General features: G+C 44.1%; 2 protein-coding genes across 2 annotated transcripts in view; both read left to right on the top strand.

The window, feature by feature from the left end:
* Positions 1–3,295, top strand: part of ZNF451 (zinc finger protein 451) — a 36,953-nt gene extending 33,658 nt beyond the window's left edge. The window contains exon 15 of the mRNA XM_086608311.1: positions 2,147–3,295. Coding sequence (XP_086464437.1) covers positions 2,147–2,199 — 53 coding nt within the window. The 3' untranslated portion in view covers positions 2,200–3,295. The remainder of the gene's footprint in view (positions 1–2,146) is intronic.
* Positions 3,296–9,987: 6,692 nt separating this feature from the next.
* On the top strand, positions 9,988–19,064 carry BAG2 (BAG cochaperone 2). Its single transcript, XM_086608309.1, has 3 exons — positions 9,988–10,136; positions 17,517–17,626; positions 18,664–19,064. Exons 1-3 carry the CDS (start codon positions 9,988–9,990, stop codon positions 19,062–19,064), a joined length of 660 nt encoding a protein of 219 aa, XP_086464435.1.
* The last annotated feature ends 5,595 nt before the right edge of the window (positions 19,065–24,659 follow it).

Genomic DNA, 24,659 nt, shown 5'->3' with positions numbered 1-24,659 from the left:
AAAGTATCCCAGCAGACTCAAAATCCATATTATTGGTGCACCACAGGGTATTGTGCAATTAGAGACTTGACTGAGCACACTTTGTACCGGTTTAATATGACCGTGTTAAGTCAGAGTAGAACTACTGACTACGTAGTTGAACTTCTGAATAAATAGTTCAAAATTAGGTATTGTATCTCAACAAAGCACTCTGGTCTCCTAAAAGAGCTGTAGATTTATGCACAAGTTTGAATCACAGCACAGCATCTGCTCACATCATATCTTACCTTATTTGAAATTGTTTTCATCCTTTTGCTGTTGTGCTTAGTGGTGGTGTTCATACAATGTGGTCATTAATTTTGGGTGACAGACTACAGTGCACTTTTAAAATAACGTGTTGTTTAAAGGCTTAACTCTGCCTTTCCACCTGAGGGAAATAAAATGAACTAAAAAAAAAAAATAAATCAATAAATTGTTTGTACAAGGTCAGTGATAAAACTGATGACTGAATCTTATATTCCCAGAATTTATTCAGTTATAAATTTACCAGCTGTTACCAAATATTTATTAAATGTCCAACATACCCATCTACAGTATTGAAAGTTTGCCATGCTCTGGTCCCTCTAGCACTGGGTATGGCCTTCAGGGATAGTAGTGGCATCTGGAGCACACAGGAGGTCTCAGTTCCGATGCTGCGGTACTGGAGCCACCTGACCTTCTGAAGCAGCCTGGCTTCAGCTGTGTTCACTGGCTGGCTGTGTGTTAACGGCAGTCCTAGCGTGGTGTAAGGGGGAGTGAGGAGGCAAACTCAGCCCCAGAAAGGGGTCAAAAGGAAAAAGCACTAGTGACTGCTGGAAGAGGAGGAAGCAAAAAGCAAGTGAATGAGGCAGAAAAAGCTGCTTCAGCAGCTCCAGGGAACAGAAGACAATTTGACGGTCACTGTCGAGCAAAATGCATGGTGTTAGCAACAGAGTCACAGTTTGGACCTCATTCATGATTCTTGCACCTGCTTAGTGTGCTAATTGAAAATATATTTTAACATAAGCAGTTATCTGCAAATGGCTTTCTGCTTTGTTTTGGTTTCAAAGTTCTGTTTTTGTTTCTGTGACCAGGTAATGTTTCCTCTCAGAAACTAACATCTCTTTATCAGTAGTATTGATGTTGCAAGGAAGTCCAGGTGAATTAATATGGCTCTGCTGACATGAGAGGGCATTCATTGATGCTATTTCTGTGCCAAATCTAGGCCTTGCATAAAACAGCCCGACAATAATTAGAGTTTTAAAATCTGTTATGTTAATATGTATAATTACTCTGTTTCCTTTGTCATAAGGACAGACAGCTTATGTTACAGGATGTGCTTGTGTCCTTCTAAAGCAGAAGATGAATAATTCAAGAATGACAGTGTGTCTGAAAGCTACTTTAATTTTTCTAACTATACCATTGGTATTAATATTTACTGTACCTATAAACCTTGTCTTATTTATGATATTTAATTCACTAACACCAAACAATTTGTGCCTAAACCAACCTAAATGTAATACAGAAATCATGAGGTTTCTATTTTGAGTATTATGAAAGGTGTTTAAGAGAGGTCATTAACAAGTCTGAGTGTAATGCAGGCTTCTCCACCACAAAAACGTTACAGCCCTGATCCTGGACTATTCTTACTGTTGATAGAACTTTTTCTCTACTGACGTCTGCCCTTCCTATGAAGAGTGACAACAGCATTGCCAAGTTACAATGTAAATACGAGAATATCTATTGATAAGGAACTGGAATGAAAATACTGAAACATCTCTGCTTGTTTTATATGTCTGTGGTTTTTGTGCTAATACTTTGTGCATACATATGGGTTCTAATCTTGGTATTATTTTGACCAGTAAATATGTAGTTGTGTTATACTCTTAAAGTAATCATTGGGCTGCTCCTGGTTAATGCAATGGAAGGTTGTAGAGGTTGTCCCTATCTTTCAAAGTGTTGAAAAGATAGCGTAAGACAGAAGGAGGGAAAATATTTTCATTCTGTTTCTCTACCTTTTTGCGTGTGTCTATTGACATTGCTCACAGAAGTAATTTGTTGCTTTATGTAGCAATACTAATGTAGCTGAGTTTATGACTAGTTACCAATCATAGTTTGAGATTATAATCGGGTTTTTGTGTTTGTATAGAGCAAGATGCAGAATTGGAAGAAGCGATCAAGAGAAGCCTTGAGGAAATGTAAATGAAGATACTTCAGTACACTAACACCTCGCCATCAGAGCTGCTCACAAAAATTGAAGCTTGTGCATCTATTTACCAAGGTTCAGAAATACCACTTCACAAACACGCCTGTACCTTGAATTGTTAGATTTATAATCTGATGTCCTCTGTCATGCTGATGAACAGCTGGAGTTTATGGATATCTGCTGCAATATATTGTGTATGATAAAAATAATTTTTAAGCCTTTGCATATTCCGTTTCTAATGGGCAATGACCAAGTCTCTCCAGTCTAGCTGTGTAAGTTGTTGCCTAATCAGTAGGCTGGTCTTACTAGGTATTTTGAGGTTTTTAGTTGTTGTCTGTTTTGTTTTGGTTGTTTTTTTTTAATTGGCTCTTGTATTTCATTTTTTCTGTCACAAAATGTCATTGTCTTTGTTTAATTTTTCATGTGATCTTTGCAACAGATAAAATTAGTAGACTCCAATATTCTCAGATTTGCCTAGTTTATCTCGTTATAAAAAGAAGCTTAGATCCCAGGCTTATAAATTGAACATATGGCCTAACCTCTTCCCTGTGGCCAGTCTCACCTCACAGACCACAATTTTGTCTACGTCCTGTTTGTTATAAATGTCAGAATCAGGACCACAGGCTGTACAGTTAGTTCGTTGTCTTTGTTTTTAGAAATGTCTATGTTTTTTCAACAGTAGCATGGTAGAGTGTTGGATTTGATGGCTTAAAGTTTGACAGGTTCGGTTCCTCTCCCTGATCTGAGACCAGAACAACTTTTTAAGCAAAAAGAAGCTAAATAAACTTTCCAGTTCCTGTTTGGAATAGATGTGAGAGAATTTAAGCTGTATTATTCCTATATACTACTGTCTTTGCTCCCTTCTGTTCATGAAGTGGTGGCCCTGGATAAATGAATGTAAATGTGTTAATTATTTTTTTTACTGTCCTTATTTTAAGGTGAATGATTATTTCTGTGTTTAAAATTGTTTTCTATGCCACATTTCTCAGTTCCTGTGTTTAAAAATACCTATGCAAGCTGTCCAACTTTACCAGCCTATTATACTTCAGTTAATGATCACTGTCAATCAGTAAGAAATCTCAATATAATAAAATGTCAGCTTTATTTTTTAATTTTCATTCCTTAGCCTGTGAGTTTGCTTCTAACTGCTGTAAATCTAAGTATTTATTATGCAAAAAAAAAAAAAAGAATACTTTCTGTGGAGAGTAAGACAAGGGGAAGGCTAGATTTTTCTCACTCTCAATTTGAGTCAGAATAACTACAGATTAACTACACTAACCATGTGTCATCATGGTTAGAAAAGCTGGGAAACTGGCACTGATTTATTTCCAATCATGATTCTGACATAATCGCCATCTCTGAAATAAATTAATGAAGAATCTATTAAGTTATCTCAGCACTCATTAGCAATCGTACAACTTGAAGAAACTGTTCAGACACCAGAAAATAGTTTGAACCGTTCCAGTGCATTTGACTCTGACACACCCAAGTGTTACGGAGTGAACAGGACCTCCTAATGTTTTTCCCTTGTGCCTTCTGCTTGCTTTTCCACCGCAAATCTCAGATAAATCACACTCCTGCTCAAATCTGGGTGTGTAGTTCATACTGCTGCTAAAGAAGCCTTCTGGAAGATTCTGAGTTGCCTTTAGCTACTGACTCAAAAGCTAAATCAGCTACAGAATTTTTCACACCAAGTTCTTCTAATAAATGGTCAAATGAGACAGAAAACAATTTCAAAAACATCTCAGTCCAACTTATAGAGGCTTTGGGGCAGGTTTGGTTTCGTTGTGTTGTTTTTTTCAGTGGAGACCCTAAAGTTGCAAATTCCTTTCACATGACAAGATGTTTCAGCTTGAGAAAGTTCTTCGCTTGGCTCAACTTAAAACCTGGGTAGATGGTCTTCTCCAGAGTCTGCTATGTTAGCTTTTGATCATGTGCTTTACTCCTCATAACTCTATTCTGTCATAAATGTAAAGTTTGCTTGTACCTGATGGGCCATGACTTAATTGGTTGCATTAAAAAAAAATATTAAAAAAAAAGCCATGTGTACACACACGTTCTCTTTACTTGGAGCTCCAGTTATTAAACATGGTGTATTGGCCTCCTTACCTGCCCACCAGAACAAGTAGCAAATGCCAACCACTGCTGCTATGGCTTTTATAAAACAGCTAATTAGAGTTCTAGTCTCTGTATTCTTTTTTACGTTAAAAGTAGAAGTCTTGAAATTTTTCCTTGTTTTCTTTGGTCTCTTTGAGGGTCTGTTAACTCTCTGAAATTTTTCTTTGCAAAGTTTTCTGCCATCACAGGCTTGTGATACTTTTGTTTCCAGAAGAGCAGAGAAAATGGGATTCTTAAAACGCTGCATGTACAGACATGTGACTTGTTACTCATTAAGGTCTTGTGGTGCTGCGCCTTGTTCTTCAGCTGGAAAAAGCTGTCTTGTAAATGGTTGTGTTTCAGAATTCAATGTTTCTGGCTGGGGAGTCTTGTTTAACTGGCTGAAATTTTTGAGGTTTGCCCTGGGTATGCTGAGAGATTTGTCTGTGTTTATGAGCACAACTCATCTGTTAGAAGGAACTTACCCAGTGCCCTTTATGTTTGTACTAAAAGTCATTTGTCCTGCCCTTCTGAAAAGATTTTGCTGTCGTGATGATGTTTGAGTTCACCCTTCATTAGTCTAAAGTAATCCCGCGGTGCTTTTTCTTATTTATCTTTAATTAAGAAAAAATCCAATCTCCACCGTGCTACCTCCAGCGGTTCATTTTAATGCTCTCAATTTCTTTATGGTGCATGCGTTAAGTTTTACAAAACTGTAATCATGACAAGTCAAGGTTGGTACAAGGTTCTTGTCTCTTTGGTGCTTTGTGTGCCATATTCTTTCATATTGAACAAAATCCCTCTTTTGGTCATATTCAGAGACAAGGTGAGGTGCCAAATAAGTCAGTGCCACTCAAGAAAGTCGATGGAGCACTTAACCATCACTCTTGCCTGGTTGCTTCTGTAGTTTAATACTATTAACAAAAACCAAAAATAATAAAAAAAAATGAGATTAGCTTACTGTAAGCTACTGGCTTTGTATATGTTGTTGGGTGGTAGGTTAATTTTCTTAGCTCTTCAAGGTATACAGAAATGACTGCTGCTGTTCCTATAGGGGTCACAGAATGTGAACCTTTACTGAATCTTTACCAAATATGGTGAAGTTTATAGAGGTATGAAGTTACGCTGTCTCCTTTCTTAAAAGGAAAGTGTTCCATCATCTGCTTGTGCTGTCCTAGCAATGTTTACAATGACTGCCGTAAATTGGAAGGAGGTGAGGAGGTTGGATGACGAGTTGTTTCAAAATTAATTTAGAAAAATTGGCTGACGTTAACACAAAGATACTTTCTGGTAATTCTTTCCAGCTAAGTAGCTTTAATAAATAAAGGCTGCATCTGCGTATTTCTTTGACGCTTCTAAACGTCCTCAAATTTCCTGTAGAAATTCTTAATTCGAGTGGTTTAGAGCTCAGTTGTAACAATCTGGGTTAAATAAGATAGCCCGAGATACTATAAAAAGTGGATGTAAACAAATCAGAAAATTTATGGCAAGTACACGCAAAGCGTCCACTCAGACAGCAAAGTTCTGTTTGTGGAAATTCAGTGTAAATTCCCCTTTGTAAATCTGCGCAAGCTCACTTTCACTGACTGCAGTATCCTGATTTCTGGGAGTCCTTCCATTTGTTTTTTTTCCTTCAGAGCTCCATCGACAATTGGCCGACTACCTGCAGCTGTACAGAATTCACAGGCTCATTTGCAAGGCAGTTTTCCTCTTTGAGAATTAACTGCTGTATATCCTGAAATGGTCATACCAGCTTTCAGATGCTTCTGAGACAGAGGACGTCGTTCAGACTTCTGACAGGCTTGGGACCTCAGGGCTTGCCTACGCAATAAATGACTGCGACATTTGTGTCCAGTTCTGGGCCCCTCAGTTCAAGAAGGACAAGGAACTGCTTGAGAGAGTCCAGCACAGGGCCACAAAGATGATTAAGGGAGTGGAGCATCTCCCTTATGAGGAAAGGCTGAGGGAGCTGGGTCTCTTTAGCTTGGAGAAGAGGAGACTGAAGGGGGGACCTCATTAATGTTTATAAATATGGAAAGAGTGACTGTCATGAGGATGGAGCCAGGCTCTTCTCACTGGCATCCAATGATAGGACAAGGGGAAATGGATACAAGCTGGAACACAGGAGGTTCCGCTTAAACATGAGGAAGAACTTCTTCCCAGTAAGGGCGACAGAACACTGGAACAGGCTTCCCAGAGAGGTTGTGGAGTCTCCTTCTCTGGAGAGGTTCAAAACTCACCTGGACGCGTTCTTGTGTGATCCGATCTAGGTGGTCCTGCTCCAGCAAGGGGATTGGACTAGATGATCCTTTGAGGTCCCTTCCAATCCCTAACATTCTGTGACATGGACATGTACAGGCAAACCCAGGGCTAGTGTTAATTAGCATTGGTAACAACAGCAGTAACGGCACAGTAGCAGAGACTGAGCAGGTGCAGAGTGAGGGGGCAGCCTACTGTGGTAGCAGGTACATATTTTGATTGAAAACATATCCCAGAAACTCACGTTGGCCCATCCTTCCCGCTGTTGTTACAGTGCTGGAGAAACTTTGAGCTGGGTTTGGTTGGCCGGCCCAAGCCATGGTTGCATCGTTCTGGTATGTATGGGAACTGTTGTGTTTCCGTAACACTTGTGTATAAAGAAGGTTCTTCAGATGAAGTTCCTGCAGGTGAAGAGAGAAAAACAATCTGACATGGCTTTTCTTGGGCGTGGATTTGCTCTTTGATCCTATTCCCTGAGAGTTCATGTGTAAGTGTTAGGGTATGTGACAAGGTACGTATCAGGGTTTGGAATAAGGCAAAGTTGGAACTAAGGCACTGTTTAGCATTGTGGCAATTTGTGCTTTTGGCTAGATCATCTCCCTGGCTCTGGGTCTTCTACAGATACATCAGACATCCAAGGCCTAGGAAAGCTGCTTTTTCTGCTATTTCAGGGGACCTCGTGCGCGCGAATGAGACTCCTCTGTATGTTGCTCTGTTTTGCAAGCGGCACCCATTTTTCCCGATGCTATAGTTTAAACAAGAGACAGCCAGCAGCATCACTGCTGAGGTGGGAGCATGGAAACCATGAGATACACACCTTCCTCTCGTGTTCTTGCTGGTGCCTATAGCCAGAGCAGGGCTGTGCAGTCCCTCATGTGAATGCTGCTGTGGGGAAGATGAGGAGAGGGGGACAGAGGGATGGCAGCACCAGCAGTCCTCACCGGGCCATCACCCTTCTTCACCACAGATGTGAGGGCCCTTCCTCCTCTCGTTGTCTTGTGACTCCCAAGGACCCAATTCCTGCCTTTTGTGTCCCCAAACCACTTCTCCCAATTCATCTGTGAGTCACTTCCTTTCCTTCAGCCCTTCTCATTTCCCTGTCTTTCCAATCAAGCCATCTATGATTTTGGAAAAGTAGTGACAACTACCTTTTTATGTACCTTGGCAAGAAATAGAGGGAAGAGGGGGCAATCTACCTCTTTAGAAAGCAGGAAAAGCAGTTTTGATGGTCCTTCCAAGTTTCTAAATGGAAAAATATCCCGGGTTGCACAGGCAGTAACATGAAGGCTTGTCCCAGAAGACCATTTTTGCTTTAACCTGTGTTTTGGTTCCGTGGTTTGTGCTGTTCTCACTTCTAGGGTAAAATGTCATTTTGCTATCAAAGAGGCTGTCACATGTGAGATGTTTGGACACAGCTACAGTGGTTCTACACCTGCGTCTCATTGCAGCTTCTACCTGTGTGGAATTAAATCCCTGTGCAAGGAAAAAAAAAACATAACCATTCGTCTATTTTGATTTCTGCTTTTTAAACCCAATCTAATTGATAGTTAATAAATTAGCATGGGAAAAATAGAAGGATCCTAGGAAAAAAATGGTTGCCAACTGCGTGTCATGGCTACCAATGGTTTCTGTTTGTAGATGTTTGGGGTGGGAACTGTTTTTTAATTATCTTCGACAAAGACCGTAGAGAGATGGATGAAACAATTGTGCAAATGAAGTTATTTCCATGAGCTCACAGGCAACGAGCCTTACTTATCCAGCTACATAAACCAAAGAAAACTCAGGCAATTAATTTAACGAGAGCGCTTGGGACATGATATCATTCTGAATGGACGAGCCTGAGAAAACAGCTATTTTGAATCACAGCGGGATAAGTGTACAACACAGTATAAAATCCTGTGGGACAAAATCCTTCTTAGCTGGGTGCCAAAGATTGGTCTGTTAGAGCCATGAGGTATTTGCCCAAACCTGGACTATTGGGATAAGCAAATTCCTTTTTAAATACTCACAGCAGTAGCAAGTAAAGCCTGCGTGTGATTTGAGTTGCTGGAACCAAGGCTCCCAGCAGGAACCTGAAGTAAAAGAGATTCTGTGCAAGTCATTTGCTAAATTGGTGCAGCAGGCACTTGCCAGAGAGCAGGTACCGTTTTGTCCAGTTGAGTCAAACGTAATCTTGGAACAGTCATTACCAGACGTAGATCCACTCCATTGACTGCCATGAGAGAGATACATTTGGGGGGGGGGGGGAGGGCGTATAGAAAGAGAACATTAAACAATTTTATTCTCAGTAAGCTTTTTTTTTTTTTTATCTGGAACAATACGGGTTGGTAGAATGGATTCTCTTCTGCAGATAGTCAGGGGCCTCTCACAGTCAGCATCAGAAAGATGTGCTATCAGTGGCTGTATCTGAAGTATCTTCTTTTGAGGAATGCTGTTCAGGTTCTGCTTACAGGAAGGGCTGGCTCTGGTTTACTTATCTCCAACTTTTCTCTCCCCTCAAAACAGGCTTCTGGATTTTTAAAGCCTTTCTTGTTTTCCTTCTGTTTCTTGCGTTTTCAGGAGTTTCAGCTGTGTAGCTCACTTTTTTGATACTTTTATACAAAAAGTCGGGTGGCAGTGGTTTTTCTTGCTTTCTTTCACGAAAGAGCAAACCAATGAACTAACCATATAGTACAGTGGTGGAAGGCAAATCCTCATACTAACAACAGGCACACCATACCCAAAAGATTCTGTGATTCCGTAACATCTACCATCTCGCATGAGGCTAAGAGAGATACTAAAACCCTCCTTCCTCTTCCCTGAGCTTCTGGATTAAAGAGAGACAGAGTTCGTGCTGCTTTTGCCTGCTCCTTTCGTCAGGAAGGGGACCGGGCACAGCAGCAGAGGCAGGGGCAGCTCGGGGTCTCTCTGCGCCCCAGAAAGCTCCCGGGGGAAGCCGAGGCACCACACAGCCGCCCCGATCGGGGTGCCCGGGCACCGCTCTCGGGCACCCGTGTGGGACAGGACACGGGGTGGCACCGAGGTGTCGGCAACAACGGGAACCCACTGTCGCCCCGCGGGCTTATCCCCGCGCGTCTCTGCGGCCCCGGCTCGCCGATGAGCTCGGCCGCCACGATCCATGTTTCTGCTGCCGAGGAGGCAGCGGTGCGCGGCCGTGCCGGCGGGGCCCTCCCGCCGAGCCGCCCCGCAGGCGGCCGGGGGCGGCCGGCGGGGTCAGGCCGGGCGAGGCGGCCCGGCGCGCTGCGTGAGGCGGTGCCCGCGGGGCCGCGGCCCGGCGCGGAGGCGGGGTGGCCGCGGGGGCAGGCGGCGGGGCGGGCTCCTTCTTTGGCCATGAGCGCGGTGCCGGCATTCGGCCGCCGCCGCCGCCTGCGGGACGCGGGGAGGGAGCGGCCGCGGCGCGGATCCGCCGGCGGCAGCGGGCGGGCGCTATGGCTCAGGCCAAGATCAGCGCCAAGGCCAGCGAGGCGGCGCAGCAGCAGCAGTCCGGCGGGCAGCTCCGCGGCCGCTTCTACCGCTCCACCTCCATGGCGGACCGCTCGAGCCGCCTGCTCGAGAACCTGGACCAGCTGGAGCTCAGGTGGGGCGGCGGCACCGCGCACCGCCGCGGCCGGGCGGGGCGGCGGGCAGGGGGCGGCGGCCGGGCGCTGTGGGCCGGGGGAGCCCCTCGCCCCGAGCCGCCGGCTCCTCACGGCGTCCCGGCGGCGGGCGCGGGGCTTTCCGCGGCGGGAGGGAGGGGAGGGGAGCGGCGCTGGAGTGAGGCTTCCTGAGGTGATCGGGGAAGAAGGATCCCCCTTCCTCGGGGGCGATGGCGGGGCAGGTTTAAAATGGCAGCTGCTGCTCCGAGGTGAAATAGGGTGGCCTAGAAATGCCTGAAAATAGGAGTATGTCTGTGAATGTATGAAAATAGAGGGTTTTTTTTTCCAGAGAAAGCGCAAAAGGCTTTTTCGGGTTTGTCACCCTTTACGGTTTGGGGAGTCTGTAGCAAGCAGAGGACAGTGGGCTGCTGTGGTGCTGGGGCAGCAGCGACACGACGTGTGCCAGCCCCGTGATGGATCGTGTCCCTCGTCCTGCCCTGCAGCCCGACAGCCCCTGTCCCGCATCTGTCGGGCGGGTGCCTTGTGAGAAGGTGCAGGAAAGCCCAAGGTAACGCGTGGTACCAGTGGGCTCTCGGAGCTCTCACAAGCCTTTAAGCCGCAGTGCTGAATTGCCAGCGCGGGAGGCTGCGCGTCTCCCAAACCTCTCTTTGCCCTTACTGGTCCAGCTGTCGGTGTTCTTGTTACCCGTGTTTGTGTCCCCATCCTCTCTGAAGTGTAATAAATCACGTAACTGTAACGTGAATAGCATTGCATTCTGCAGCTTAGGTGTATTTTTCTGAAGTAATCGCGAATACGGTGCGTATTTCATCATTGCGCCAAGACACATCCTGTCTCCTCCTGCTACTTGACATTCCCTGAAAAATCCTATGTGATTTTTTTTTTCCGAGTTTGGCCCCATGAGAGACGATTCCTTGCCTTTAATCATCCTCCTCGTCTTCTCAGCTCTGCCTAATTACACAGTGTCCTCTCTGAGGTGGACGGATGCTCAGGGTGCCGTGAGTGTACCACTGATTCACCTCCTGCTGGTACTGTTTCAACACACCCTTTCCTTCGTTACAGCTGCATATTGATCAGCAGCTTTCACAGAACCACCCACAATGTTTCTAGGACTGTCCTGTAATTAGAAGAGCTCTGTGGGATACAGGAGTTGCGTTTTCCCCTTTCTGCCTGCATTACTTTGCATTATTCAGGAGTGGACTTTATGGGCTGTTATATTAGCCTTTCACTTAGCTTAATTAAATCTCCTTGAAGTCCTTCGCAGACTTCTCTGAATTTGACTAAACAAAATCACTGTCTGCAAACAAGTCTCGCTGCTCACATCCAAGTTGAGTGCGTGAATATGTAATTACAAAATTGAGCAGCAGAATATGCAAAACTATGTTTTAAATTTCCTGAGCGACTCCGAAACAAAGCAGAGAGTTTGGTTAACCAGAAATTAAGCCCCAAATTAAACTTCCCAGTTTGCTGCGGGGTCTGTCAAACAGGCATAGTTCTAAATGCTGAACAATTACAAAAAAAGTCAAACTACCTGGAAAAAAATCACTCAAGTCTTTATTTTTTGCCCTGTGCACAACTAATCAACATGCCTCATTACAAAGTTGTTTGAATGGCAGGAGGAAGAGCTTCTGCTCTTCTTCCTTCTTCAGCCAGTTTAGTTTAGCTATAGATGCTTGAGATGTTGCTTGTAAATATAAGAAGTGAAAATTTGTCAAAGTGAACTGCTGCCTTTAATTAAACCCCACGACAGTCCTCAGTTCTCAAGTTGCTTAAGGTTGCCTGAACCCCACAGCAACTCTCGTCCCATTGGACATGCGCTGGTTTGAACAGCTTTCCTTCTCCCTTCCCTTCCCTTCCACCCTGAGAGCTGCTTTTCCGACAGTAATGGGGTATTTTTGTGCCTCCCTGCTAGGTGTTTGCGGAGGGACTTTCTTTTGTAGGGAAACTGAGCAGGAAAGGAGGATTAATTTGGCTGCCAGGGAGCAACACCCCCCACTCCAGCAGGAGCGGCAAGGCGGGCAGGTGGCACGTTGGTCCCTTGTAAGGGCTTGGACATTCATGTTGCAGTGGCTGCTGACGAATGCCAAGACATCTCAGGAGCAGCTGGAAGCGGCACCAGAGTCTCTGTCCATGAGTCACTGTTCTGGTGGTTGTGTTAAGTGAACACGCAGTCCTGGCTGTAATGGTACATGAGAAAAGTCAAACTCTTGTTTATTTTTTTTTTTTAAATCTTTATTTTTTGTATTTTTCCTCCCTTTCTCCTTTGGAGCAACCATATTCCCCCCACCATGAACATTTGTATGTTCCATCAAACTGCTCACCTGAGAACAGAAACTCAGTTTAAGCAGCTGAGGATGCCAGGGTGAAACCCCCTGCTTTGACTCCGTCCAGCGCGCTCAGCTCCGTTTCAGGAAAAAGCTGCACCGTCTTCAGATGTTTCTTACTTCCTTTGAAAACTTATCTGCCCCTCCTGCGCACAAGCTTTAACAGTGAGCTTATTGAGTCAGTCAGTGGTTTAAAGGACGGGGTTATTGCAGCTGTCACAAGAAAGCGGGTATCGAGTTTCTCATCTGGAAACAAAAGCGCAGGCTGGTCCACCTGTTCCTCGGGAGAATGCTCTGCTCATGTAAATGGTATGTAGGAAAGAAAGGCGCTGTGCGGCTAATTGCTCTCGGACCAGGGAAAATCAGAAGTAAGGAATGTTTTTTTAGTCTTAGGTAATGGAGGGAATTTTTAGTCCATGTTCAAAGCGACAAAGACACTCCAACTAAAAACATGATTGGATGTTTTCATCTGTTAGAAAAAGACCGTAGTGCTGCATCAAGATAATTGACAATTGGGCATAAATATGAGTATTTCGTGTTCTCTTTTCATAGAATCATAGAATGGTTAGGGTTGGAAGGAACTTCAAAGATCATCTAGTTCCAACCCCCTGCCATAGGCAGGGACACCCTCCACTACACCAGGTTGCCCGAAGCCTCCTCCAACCTGGCCTTGAACACTTCCAGGGATGGGACATCCACAACTTCTCTAGGCAACCTGTTCCAGTGTTTCACCACTGTCATTGTAAAAAATTTCTTCCTTAGATCCCCTCTTTCAGTTTAAAGCCATTACTCCTTGTCCTGTCACTCCCTGCCCTTGTAAAAAGTCCCTCTTCAGCTTTCCTGTAGGCCCCCTTTAAGTACTGGAAGGCTGTTAGAAGATCTCTCCGGAGCCTTCTCCAGGCTGAACAACCCCAACTCTCTCAGCCTGTCTTCATAGCAGAGATGCTCCAGCCCTCGGATCATCTTTGTGGCCCTCCTCTGGACTCGCTCCAGCAGCTCCATGTCCTTCTTGTGTTGGGGACTCCAGAGCTGAATGCAGTATTCCGGGTGGGAGAGCTGAGTAGAGGGGCAGAATCACCTCCCTCAACCTGCTGGCCACACTTCTTTTGATGCAGCCCAGGATACGGTTGGCTTTCTGGGCTGCCAGCGCACATGGCCGGCTCGTGTTGATCTTCTCATCCACCAGCACTCCCAAGTCCTTCTCCTCAGGGCTGCTCTCTTTTTTCTTTACCTTGTATTTTACAGGGTTTTATTTTGAGACTTGGATCATGCTTCCACTCTTTTCCACATTAGTCACCTCTGCTAGAGGTTTATCTCTTCCAATGTTTGATTTGTTTTTTTTTTTTCCCTCCCACCCCAAGAAAGTAAAGATGCACACAAACCTATGAAGTCAAAGCACATTTTAAGAAGGAAGTTACAAGAGCTGACTGCGAGGTGTGGACCTGACACTCTTGCAGCAAGTAAGGAGGGAAAGGTGTGCAGTCCCTGCTGGGGCCGGGATCATTCCCGGGCTGTGGCCTGGGGGCTGGGAGGAGCCGGTGGGACCCACCCCAGCGTGGGGGCAGGCGGCCAGAGGCCTCTCTACAAGCCAGGGCAGTGAAATAGGGTGAGGCTGTGGTAGATATCTCACCTTGATAAAGCCCCCCAAGCGTCTTCTGCGGAGCACAATCTATTTTCCTGAGGCTGGTGTGAGTGGTTTCCTTTTTTTTTTTTTTTTTTCTTTCCCCCACTACAGCGCTCTTCTGAAATGACCCTATCCCGCTGTTCTGACCTGCATGTGATTCAGGTCCCTAGCAGCAACAGCTGGCCGTTTCCTCCACTCCCTTTTTCTTGCCTTTTTCAGCCCATTTCTCCTCATCTTCTGTTTGAGTGTGTAACTCACTGCCTGGCTGCTGAGGTGCTGCCTTCGCCGCCAGGACGGCTGCGTGATCACGCTGTGCCTCCTCCCTGCCCTTGAGAGGTCTCTGAAAGCCAAGGAGTTTGTTTTTTTAGGGTTATTTGGTCCCATCACGCTGCTCATAATGGGTCAAGATGGAAATTTTTAGCAGGGATAGCAGAGGGGTTGGGGAGTCCTGACGTGCTGCTTTCCAGTCCCTTTGTCCCGGTGGCAGGAGCTGGTGTCCCCCCTTCACGTGTCGTTATGTGGCGCTGGGGTAGGCGCTCATTTTGACTGCCATTTATGGAAGCAAATACACTAAAATTAAAATCCCAGTGGATTTTAGTTCTGTGGCACTCTGTATTGCAGTTGGAAAAATGGTTAAAATAACTCCCAAGAAGCAATTTTTGCAAATTAAATAGTTCTCAAGATTTGGTTATATACCAAATATATATACTTTCTGTAAAATAATGTCAGTCAAAGCTCTAGTTGGTAAATTATGGGAAATTTTTTTTTCAGTATACAATCATTAATTCTGATCATTTGGCTTTTAGGTCCTACCTCGCATACCAGTAGTGTTTTTGGAAGCAGTGATGTTTTAGGCACTCTCTTTTGAATTGCACCAATTCAGGATGCATCTCTGCAATGCAGTTTTTCCACATTCTTCATAGGACTCAGCGAAGCCTGTGGAAATGATGGATTGATCCATCTGCTGAAGGCAGACCTTTAGTTTTTAAGTCACTACAATGATATACTGAATCTGATTTAAAAACATTTTTTAAATTGAAATTCTGCACTTCCAAATTTTAATTTTGAGCTTTCCAGTGACCACAATGCATTTTTTAAATTGTGAAAATACTGTTTTTTTTAAAAGGCATGGCAAGACGTTTATGAAAATATTGCTAGACTTACTAAATTATAAAGTGCAGACATCTTAAATGACTCCACCTGCCTCATTGCTCTTACTAACCAGTCCAAAATAATAATTAAAAGTATTTGCTCTTGGCAAGAATTTGCATTGCATTAACTCTTCCCACTCCTCCTCAGAATGAATATTAAAGGCAAGACCTGAAGCTTGTGCTTTCACTGGCTAAATTAGGCTAAATATTTTGTAAAACAGAACAGTTTTGTGAGCAGGCTGCATGTGAAGTGTGACTATTTATATCCTCAAATGCTCCCGTTCTGCCTTTTTTTTTTTTGCCCTCTTTTCTCTTGCTGCTCTTTTCCTGAAGTTACCTGCCCTCAGCCAGCCTTTGAGGCAGCAACTCCATCCCTGTCTCATCAGACAAGCCCTTACCTATAGAAGCAGCGATGATGAGCCACCACTGTCTCAGGACAGCGTCCAGTAACAATGTTTTGGTTTGTTTCCCCTTTTCTGGCCAAGTTTAATAAACGTTTCAGGACAGATGGATTCCCGTGCTGCGTACAGCAGCTAGACCTCCCGAGCTGTGCGCTGAAAGCATCCATCAGCTGGGTTCACATGATACTCTGCTTTTCTGTGGGGTCTGGGAACGCAGAGTTGACGTTTTTTGGCACAACTCTTGCGGCCAGCTGCAGATTGGCAAGTCCTCTGTGAGCCCCTACCTTCAAGCCTCCAGGGCGAAGCCAAGGGAGGGGGATGTTTCCCTCTTATCCCCAGTCTGCAAAGCCAACAGTTCCCAGATGTGCTTTTCCAGATGACTCCACTGAATGCAAAAGCCCTCTCCCTAAAACCATGGCGGAGAATAAGATGTGAATTAAGGAACGAGACTCAGATTTTTGGTACGGCATTTTGACATCGCCCATGGCCAGGTGGGCCTGTACTGTACGGCACGAGGAGGGCAGACTATGGGCACGCAACCACACAGCTGACCAAGGCCGAATTACCAGGGAGAGCAGTTTCTGATGGGCTTTCCCCTCACTCTTACCACATCACGTGTTAGTTTCAGCGCAGTGAAAAGGACCGGAGTAGGGGTCCTGTTTTGGAAGGAAACGAGTTTCGTGCTTCCCTGCAGGCCTAGAAATAGGAGCTGCTCCTACAGAATCTTCCTCCCTGTTTGAATCACAGCGAGCATCGCTCCATGGAAAACACCAGTGACCACGAGGGCAGGCGGTCTAGCACCTTCTCCCAGCAAGCAAGGCATGCCACTTGAGGAGAACCCCTTGTCATGTTAATAGAATCATAGAATCATAGAATGGTTAGAGTTGGAAGGGACCTTAAATATCATCTAGTTCCAACCCCCCTGCCATGGGCAGGGACACCCTCCACTACATCAGGTTGCCCAAAGCCTCATCCAACCTGGCCTTGAACACTTCCAGGGATGGGGCATCCACAACTTCTCTGGGCAACCTGTTTCAGTGCTTCACCACCCTCTGAGTGAAAAATTTCTTCCTAATATCCAATCTAAATCTCCCCTCTTTCAGTTTAAATCCATTGCCCCTTGTCCTATCACTACACGCCCTTGTAAAAAGTCCCTCTCCAGCTTTCCTGTAGGCCCCCTTTAAGTACTGGAAGGCTGCAATAAGATCACCCTGGAGCCTTCTCTTCTCCAGGCTGAACAGCCTGTGAGAAGTCTGTGAGCTTTGTCCTTCTCGCCCATTTTTCTCCCTCGTGAAAGGAGTTGTTGGGCTACGAGGTGGCGCTTGAGTTTTGCGGTGTGTTTGTTGCTTTGTAGGTGGGTCGTAGAGGTTCTGTGCTGGTGTCCTGGTGGCAGCGGGGCAGCTAGGTCCCCTTGCTGCTTCCGTCCCACAGCTGCAACCTTCACCCCCAAGTTCCCTGATGGGGACTTAGTCTGTTCTCTTCCAGTTAAGCAGCCGATAATAATTGCCAGTTAGCTACAGGACTTAACAGGGCTATAGCACCGTCAGGCTATGGATATCCAGGCTAACCACAGAGTAGGATAGAACAGCGCTGTCAGTAAAATAAAAGATTTAAGTCTGATCGAATTACTGTTGTTTTCTTGTTGTTTTTTTTTTTTCCCCATTAGTTTTTTTTTTTAAAATTGAGTCTTGAAAAGTGAAGTTAAGATACGGGAGAAGGTAATGAAATCAGAGAATCTGGCTCATGGATAATTAAGAACTGACTGTACTTCTTAAGCTGAAGTTTAGAACACTTCTTGGCAGCTACACAGGTGAACAGCTCTTTTATTATTTATAAACATTTTCTTCGGTTCAACCGTGTTCAGGGTAGAGGCTTTCCGTGACGCAGCGTCTGCGATGGAACAAGAGAAAGAAATCCTGCTAGAAATGATCCACAATATCCAGAACAGCCAGGATATGAGGCACATCAGCGAAGGTGAGAAGCTACTTTGCCATACTCTCCCAACTGATCTAAAGTCAAAACAGCCCGTGCCTTACGGAGCAGCTCTGTTTCATTGCTTGCTGCTGGAAAAGGTCTGGGCATTGGCACCAGCTAAGGTGACTGAAGGGCCTGGATCAGGACTGAAGGATCTGTTACCCTGGGATCCCTGTGTTCTTGACTGTGTAAACTCATGTTGTTCAGCGGGATGGTCTACCATGAACGTTACTACTGCGTATGTGAAAGCCTGGATTTGGTTCACTGATTTATGTTCAAAATCAGGGTTACTATAGCTCAACTGGGGGGGAATTGTTTGTTATAATGATGACAATTAAATACAGTTGAGAAACCAGCATTTTGATGGCTTTGACTACTGGACAGGCACGAGTGCTACAAAGCGTACATACAGCCTGCGAGAACCTGATCGCTAAGATCATCGTTGTGGGTGTGAGATATACAGCTTTAAACACATTTCCCAAACCTGTATGTTTTACATTATGTGCTTTAAATTGTTTGTTTATTGGCTCTTCAAGAGCCTACATGTCAAATGTGTTGTGTCTGTATTTTAGGAAAAATCTAAGTTTTCAGAAAATAGACCTTTTCGTCATGACCCTTAATTGCATCTGGTAGTCAGAAGGTGGTTTTCTCTCTGTGGCCTCCTGGGTACTGTCGAAATCTCTCCCTTAGTGGCACAGAAGGTCGTTGATGTGCTCGTTCTGTTAATGAATAATGTCTCCTGGTGATGTTGTAGGCTTTGCTTTATTGTCACACGGCAAGCTTTGCATCAGCAGTGGAAAAGCGTCGCTTACGTTTTCAGTAGAGCTCAGTGCCTCATTTCAAATCAGAAGATGCTACCTTCTGATGAATAAGTAGGACTTGGGCAAACACAAAAAACTTACTTTTGGCCCCTGGAGATCTTGTTGATTGTCACTTGTTTATTTCAAAGTTGTAGCAGTTTGATGTCTTGGTGATGTTATTTGCACAGGAAAGTATTCGCCTGTAACCGAGAATACTTTCTATTTTTTTCGATTTAGGTGAGAGAGAAGAACTTAATTTGACTGCTAATCGTCTGATGGGCCGAACCCTCACTGTGGAGGTTTCTGTAGAAACCATCCGAAACGCCCAGCAGCAGGAATCCCTACTGCATGCCACGAAGATGATTGATGAAATTGTCAATAAACTTCTAGATGACTTGGAAGACGCCAAAATCCGCTTAATGTCGCTTTATGGCGCATGCACGTCTGACGTGCCGGCAGGACCCATCGACCAGAAATTTCAGTCTGTGGTGATCGGATGTGCCATTGAGGATCAGAAGAAGATCAAAAGGCGGCTAGAGACTCTGCTTAGAAACTTGGAAAATTCTGAGAAGTCAATCACGTTGTTGGAGCATCAGAAAACATCTGCCCGACAGTCTTGCAACAGCAAACAGGATTAAACTATCCTCCTGCCTACTTCTGGCAAACCACAGGATGAGCGAATCTCCATAAAAAGCACACGGAAGCTAAGAAAAAAAATTTTCTCTGTACAATCACAGCATATATCCGCATGCACACGCACCGAAGCATTTCTGATTGCAAGGTGCGAGCGTTTACTGGGTTTTGGTAGCCTTGGTGTTTTCTTTTGGCGATAAAGGATGCTATCAGGAGTTCTCCTGTAGAGTTGATACCGCTCCATTGCGAAATGTAATTGTGCTTCTGCTGAACTGTCAGAAACTGTCAAAATCTAGCCTTTCCCTCCCTTCTCCTGAAGTGGTGTTTTTTTTTTTTTTAAACTAAAGTTGTTTTGTCATATAGTTGGGATTTCAGTTTTCTCTGCTGTGCACGTAGTGTGTGAACCAGACTTTTGGGGACGAAAGACAAATCATGGCAATAAATTGAAAACATTAATAAACTGTATATTGTATTTTCATAAACAACACACTGTCCTACTCATTACAACTTCCCATTTTAATAAATTTGGCACTATCTGTAAGTAGATCACAATACTTCCATGAGAGGAACAGACATCTCCAGATCATAACCGAGGATGTGAAAAGCAACACATCCCTCCAAAGGTCACAACCAAGGCTAGAAACGAGTTCCAGCGCTCGCAATATGCCCTTCCGCACCTGCCGAGTGAACCATCCCACCTCCCACCTTCTATCTGTAGTTCGAGGTTGCTGTGTACTTTTTTTTAAGGATAATATAACGGGGAATTGTATTTTATCAGCTACAACTAGGCAAATTTGTTTTGCATCATCAACATCTGTGAAGCAACAGAGCAGAACGGTTGAATTCTCAGCTGGCAGATACCGTATTGGTTTCTTGTGTAGGATGACAGTACACTTCCTAAGTTTAACATTACTTACTCTTTGGATGAGTGGATTTTCTTTTCCTTGCACCCCATCACTCCCTTTAATTTCTGCTCATCATCACCATGCTCCATGGCTGTGGGTCAGAAGTTGCAGATTTTAGGGTGAGCCTGGAATTTTGCAAACCCCCCAGCGCCCCCATAGCCTGTCAGTCTTGCACTGTCTCACAAAGGATGGTGATCACCTGAGGGGAGCAGGGGACTCTCCCTTGGCCTTCTTATCTTGTCTCAGCTACAAGCTCAGCTGGAGGGAGCTTGGAGAGGCTGGAGTGATGCCATCTACCACAGCTTCCTGGGTGGCAGCAAGCATCCTTCAGCATCACACCTGGATGCTCTCGGAGCACCAGCGCAAGGCGGGATCTCTTTGTGCCAGGCTCCTGCAACCGAGGCTCTGGAGCTCCATGGCTTTCAGCTCCTTGTATGTGCGTGAGAACATGGCAGGGGAACTGGGACCTGCACGTCTTGGTACCCTCAGTGGCTTTGAGGTTACCATTGCTGCATTTTAGTCTCAGAAATGGCACTTCAGGTGGGTGCTTTCAAAACAAACAAAGTTTGAGCTTTGAGATTCTGAAAAGTTTCTAAGAATTTGGTGAGATTAATTCTATAATTCCACTTAAAAAAAAAAAACCAACTTTTTTTCCCATGTTTTAGATCCTTGTGAACTTTAACAAGCAAAGTAAAATCTTTCAGCTATTTAACAGCATTAAACCTCTTGACAGTAATACACGGCACGAGTCGTTCTCTGTGAAATAGTTAAGTTGAACATAGTTCATTGATGCTTAGAATATTCTTTGAATAGTTGGGTTTTTTAAGGCCATTATAAGGTTATTCAGGCCAAAATTGTTAAGGCCATTTTGTTTTCTTTTTTAGATCCTCCTCATTGTACCAATAGCTAAAAGTATTTTTATTTTTTATGGCACTTGTAAAAGTGTTTTTGTTCTCAAGGACAAAATGAAATGCTCAACACCTGCCTATCTGCAGCTGAGCTAAGAGCATAGATTAGACTTACTTTGACCTAAGTTACTGGTTTTATTTTTAATTTTAATTCTGTTTGCCTTCCACCTTCATAAATCCTGTGTCATCTGACCCACAGGAGGTCTGCAATACAGCCATCGCTACCCTCTCCTAAGATTTAAGATTCTGTACGTACGGATTCCATACTAAGATGCCGCATCTGCTTAACGATCCCATAGATTTGAACAATCTAATTTTAAAACCAGTGATAACTGCCCTCAAAGTTTCTTTCACACGGTCATACCTGTAAAACACAGCAAAAGACGCTTTTTTTTTAACTGTAGTTTCATACTGGCTGTATCTTAAACATAAATTACCCTTAAAGTAACTCAAAATAGCTAAATATCGTTGACATCATGCACATGACGGAGATCAACAAAAGATCAGCAGGCCTAAGACAGCTGCGACAAAAGCGGTGTAAGAAAAACCTACCAACTTCTGGTCTTATCTCCTGAGCAATACAACAAGGCTGTGCTCCACTTCTCAGCATAAGCCAGTCTTGAAAACGGGGCACTTGGATAGAACATTTCCTTGGAGATGCCAGGAAGCGCCCAGGTGTTTGCAGTGGTTATCCTGGGGGCTGGCAGCAGAAGACACATTAAATGGCCACCCAGCTTCCTGAAGCGGAACGTGACATGGCTGTGCAGTACACATATCCCCCACTGAGACAGCGTCAAGGCTTCGGTTTTCTCAAGGTCTTCACTAAAGTGTAGATAAGCACTTCCCTGACCTTTTCACATTGCAAGATTTTTTCTTTCCTAAAACGCTGCTAATTAATCCTTATCGGGGGTGTTAAGCAAGCAAATTGTTTTTCTGCCTTCAAAACTGCGTGCAAGAGGAAGCAGGAGTATACTACTTCCCAGATTCCTGAGATACCTGGGTAAAGTGGCAGACGTGGATGCCGAGTTGCGTTTTACTAAAAAAATCAATACATAAATCAACAAATCAGTGACTAGTTAACCTGTTTCTGGTCAGAAAATGCATCAGGCCTCTTTGATATGTTGGTAATATTTTAATGCCACTTCCAACATCTGCAACCATTCACTTCAGCCTCGTCACTCTCTTAGCCAGACCACTCATGAAAAACACAGTGACCAGAAAGAGCAGAACAGAATCTGTGTTTTCAGTTTGAACTGGGTGATGGTGAAATCAGAGGGAAGAGCTCAGAAACAGCATTTCTGTCCGACTGGGATGCCCACGCTTGTTCCTTTGACGGTATCTGAGCATGCTGCCCTGCATCCCAACTGTTCACAAATCATGGGCTGGAATCAGGCACACGAGTTTGAGCAGATTGAGGTTGTGCAGTTTGAGCAGATTGAGCACACAATTGAGCAGATTCAGGTTGTGCTGCTACAGGGTTACAGCAATTTTTCTGCTATTGAATACATCGACAATTTGATATAATCACAAAAGTAACGACCTGTACCAGACCGAATAGTAATCCAAATAAACATGTTTAAGTTGTATGATACAACTAACTCAGTAGAACAGGAGAATTACAGGAGAACAGCAGAATTAACTCGAGGATTTTACAGGAACGGCATACACAGTACATTCAGTTTTAAACATTTATTTTTCCACCTTAGGATTTACTCCAAGTTATGTTGACTTTTTTTCTAAAAATATATTACATTTACTTGAGATCACAATGGTGACAAAAAGAGTTATGTACATTTTCTGTTTTAACCATTCAGATGCACGTGACCTTGCAAATAAAAGTAATTTATCAGCAACAATGCATCTTTATCCTCGCAATGAGAGCCGTGTTTCTCCAGGTCCAGGTTAATTTTTACTTTTTTGACCAGCTTTAGTCGGTTCTGCTGACCCACATTTATCTCAGTAGGAGAAGAAAGAATGCTCACTCCATAAATTCTTTATCAGTATTATCCTACTACTAGAAACCTGAGTCTAGTTCAGTACTAGGACTCACCTGGCTTTGAGATGACTCATCTAGAACACTCCTTCGACATGGAACTGTTTAAAAGTTTCTCTTATTCTATTATAGCACCTTTCACCTTAAATCTAAACTTTGCTGCATTTTGTCTTCTACAATTTTGATTACCTGTTTGGATGCCATAGTTAACAGAGATAAGTATTTTCTTCTGCCAATACTATTTGAGCACAACTGTTGCTTCCTACAAAGAGACGGTAAGGTGGTTTTGATAGAATCATAGAATGGTTAGGGCTGGAAGGGACCTTCAAAGGTCATCTAGTCCAACCCCCCTGCAAGGAACAGGGATATCTCCAACAAGGAACAGGGATATCTCCAACAAAGCTTGATGAAATCAAGCTTGCAGGACCGTGCTTGCTCTCTGGTTTATGTACAATTAGCGTTCAGGTAGTGCAACTTCAGTCAAAGGTCTGTGATTACATTTAGAAAAGCAGTAGGGGCTCAGGTACCGTCACTGGAATCCAAGCAACAGGTTGGTTGGTTTGCTGTATGACTGAATTCCCACAAGAGGGTTCCGCATTAACTGGTAGCTATTGACTTGAATAGATGAATTAAGAGGTTCAAAGTGCATGTTCACTGAGTATTACCCCTGCACAATCTCCAGGCAGTACAACGCGTTGAGCTGCTCGATTCCCTTTAGTGTAACATACCTCTACGGAAGCGACACAAAGGAAAACTACATGTCAGAGATGCTGTAGCCCAACAACAGAGAGGGGGGGAAAAAAAAAAGGACAAATTTTACTGAAGCGTAAAAAAATTAAACAGGAAATCAGACAAGAGTACGCTAATTCAGGCATTTTGACTAAAAATGGCAAGAGTTGCCTTACGAAACACTGAAAATAAGAAAGCTCCAAAATTATCTTAAGTGGAATATTTAATTTTTTTTTTTTAAGTCAACCACACACACAAGCACAAAAATCTGTGTGATCAGTCTTACAACTTTGAGATTTGTTACTTCCAGTTGGAAATACATCCCTAGTATTACCACTTTGCAGTAGCGAGATGCCCCGCTTACTGGGAGAACTCCCATTCACTGAATGGACGCAACACGGGAGTGACAGATGCTTCTTTAGCGTCACACTCTTCAGTGAAAGCTTATTTCACTGAGGCATTATCAATTACCCAAGTTTTCTACTAGTGGTAGCAGCCAAAAGCAAAGAACTTTGGCAAGATTCAGGTAACAGCCAACTCAAGAGATACTAACAACACAGGAGTGCAATTTTTGCTTGGTCTCGCAGAACAGAACCTATTCCTTGTGGTAGGAACGTCTGTTGCTCCTCATCAAGGACGCTGATCTGCCATAGGTGTAACAGAGCACCACCTCCTCTTCCACCGCGCAGTCACGCAAGTACACAGAGAAAGGCATTTGTATTACCAGCTCTGCACCTATAGGTTTTGGTAACTAAAACATACGGTATTTTAATGAGAATTAAATTTAATTCTTTAATGAGAATGCTTTGAGTGGAGAACGGAGCAATGTTTGCAATAAAAATTATTCGCAAGGCACAATGCGGGTGCTAAATGTTTAGGCGTGTCTCTTCACCCAAAAGGCAAAAAAGTTCCTCCCAACTGAAGAGTGATGTGAATACCTAAGGATTCCTGCAATATGCAAGTCATCTGGTTTACATCTATGCACTAACCCCAGCAGGATAAATTAAATTTTCAAGCAGCGTACATGCAGAGCACTTCCAGAAAAAGGCCAATTTGGACAGTCTC

Source organism: Tauraco erythrolophus, chromosome 2 (genome assembly GCF_009769465.1).
Source record: "Tauraco erythrolophus isolate bTauEry1 chromosome 2, bTauEry1.pri, whole genome shotgun sequence".
Taxonomy (NCBI): Eukaryota; Metazoa; Chordata; class Aves; order Musophagiformes; family Musophagidae; genus Tauraco; species Tauraco erythrolophus.
The sequence above is the reverse complement of the archived record's forward strand: the minus strand, read 5'-3'. Positions and strand labels throughout refer to the sequence as shown.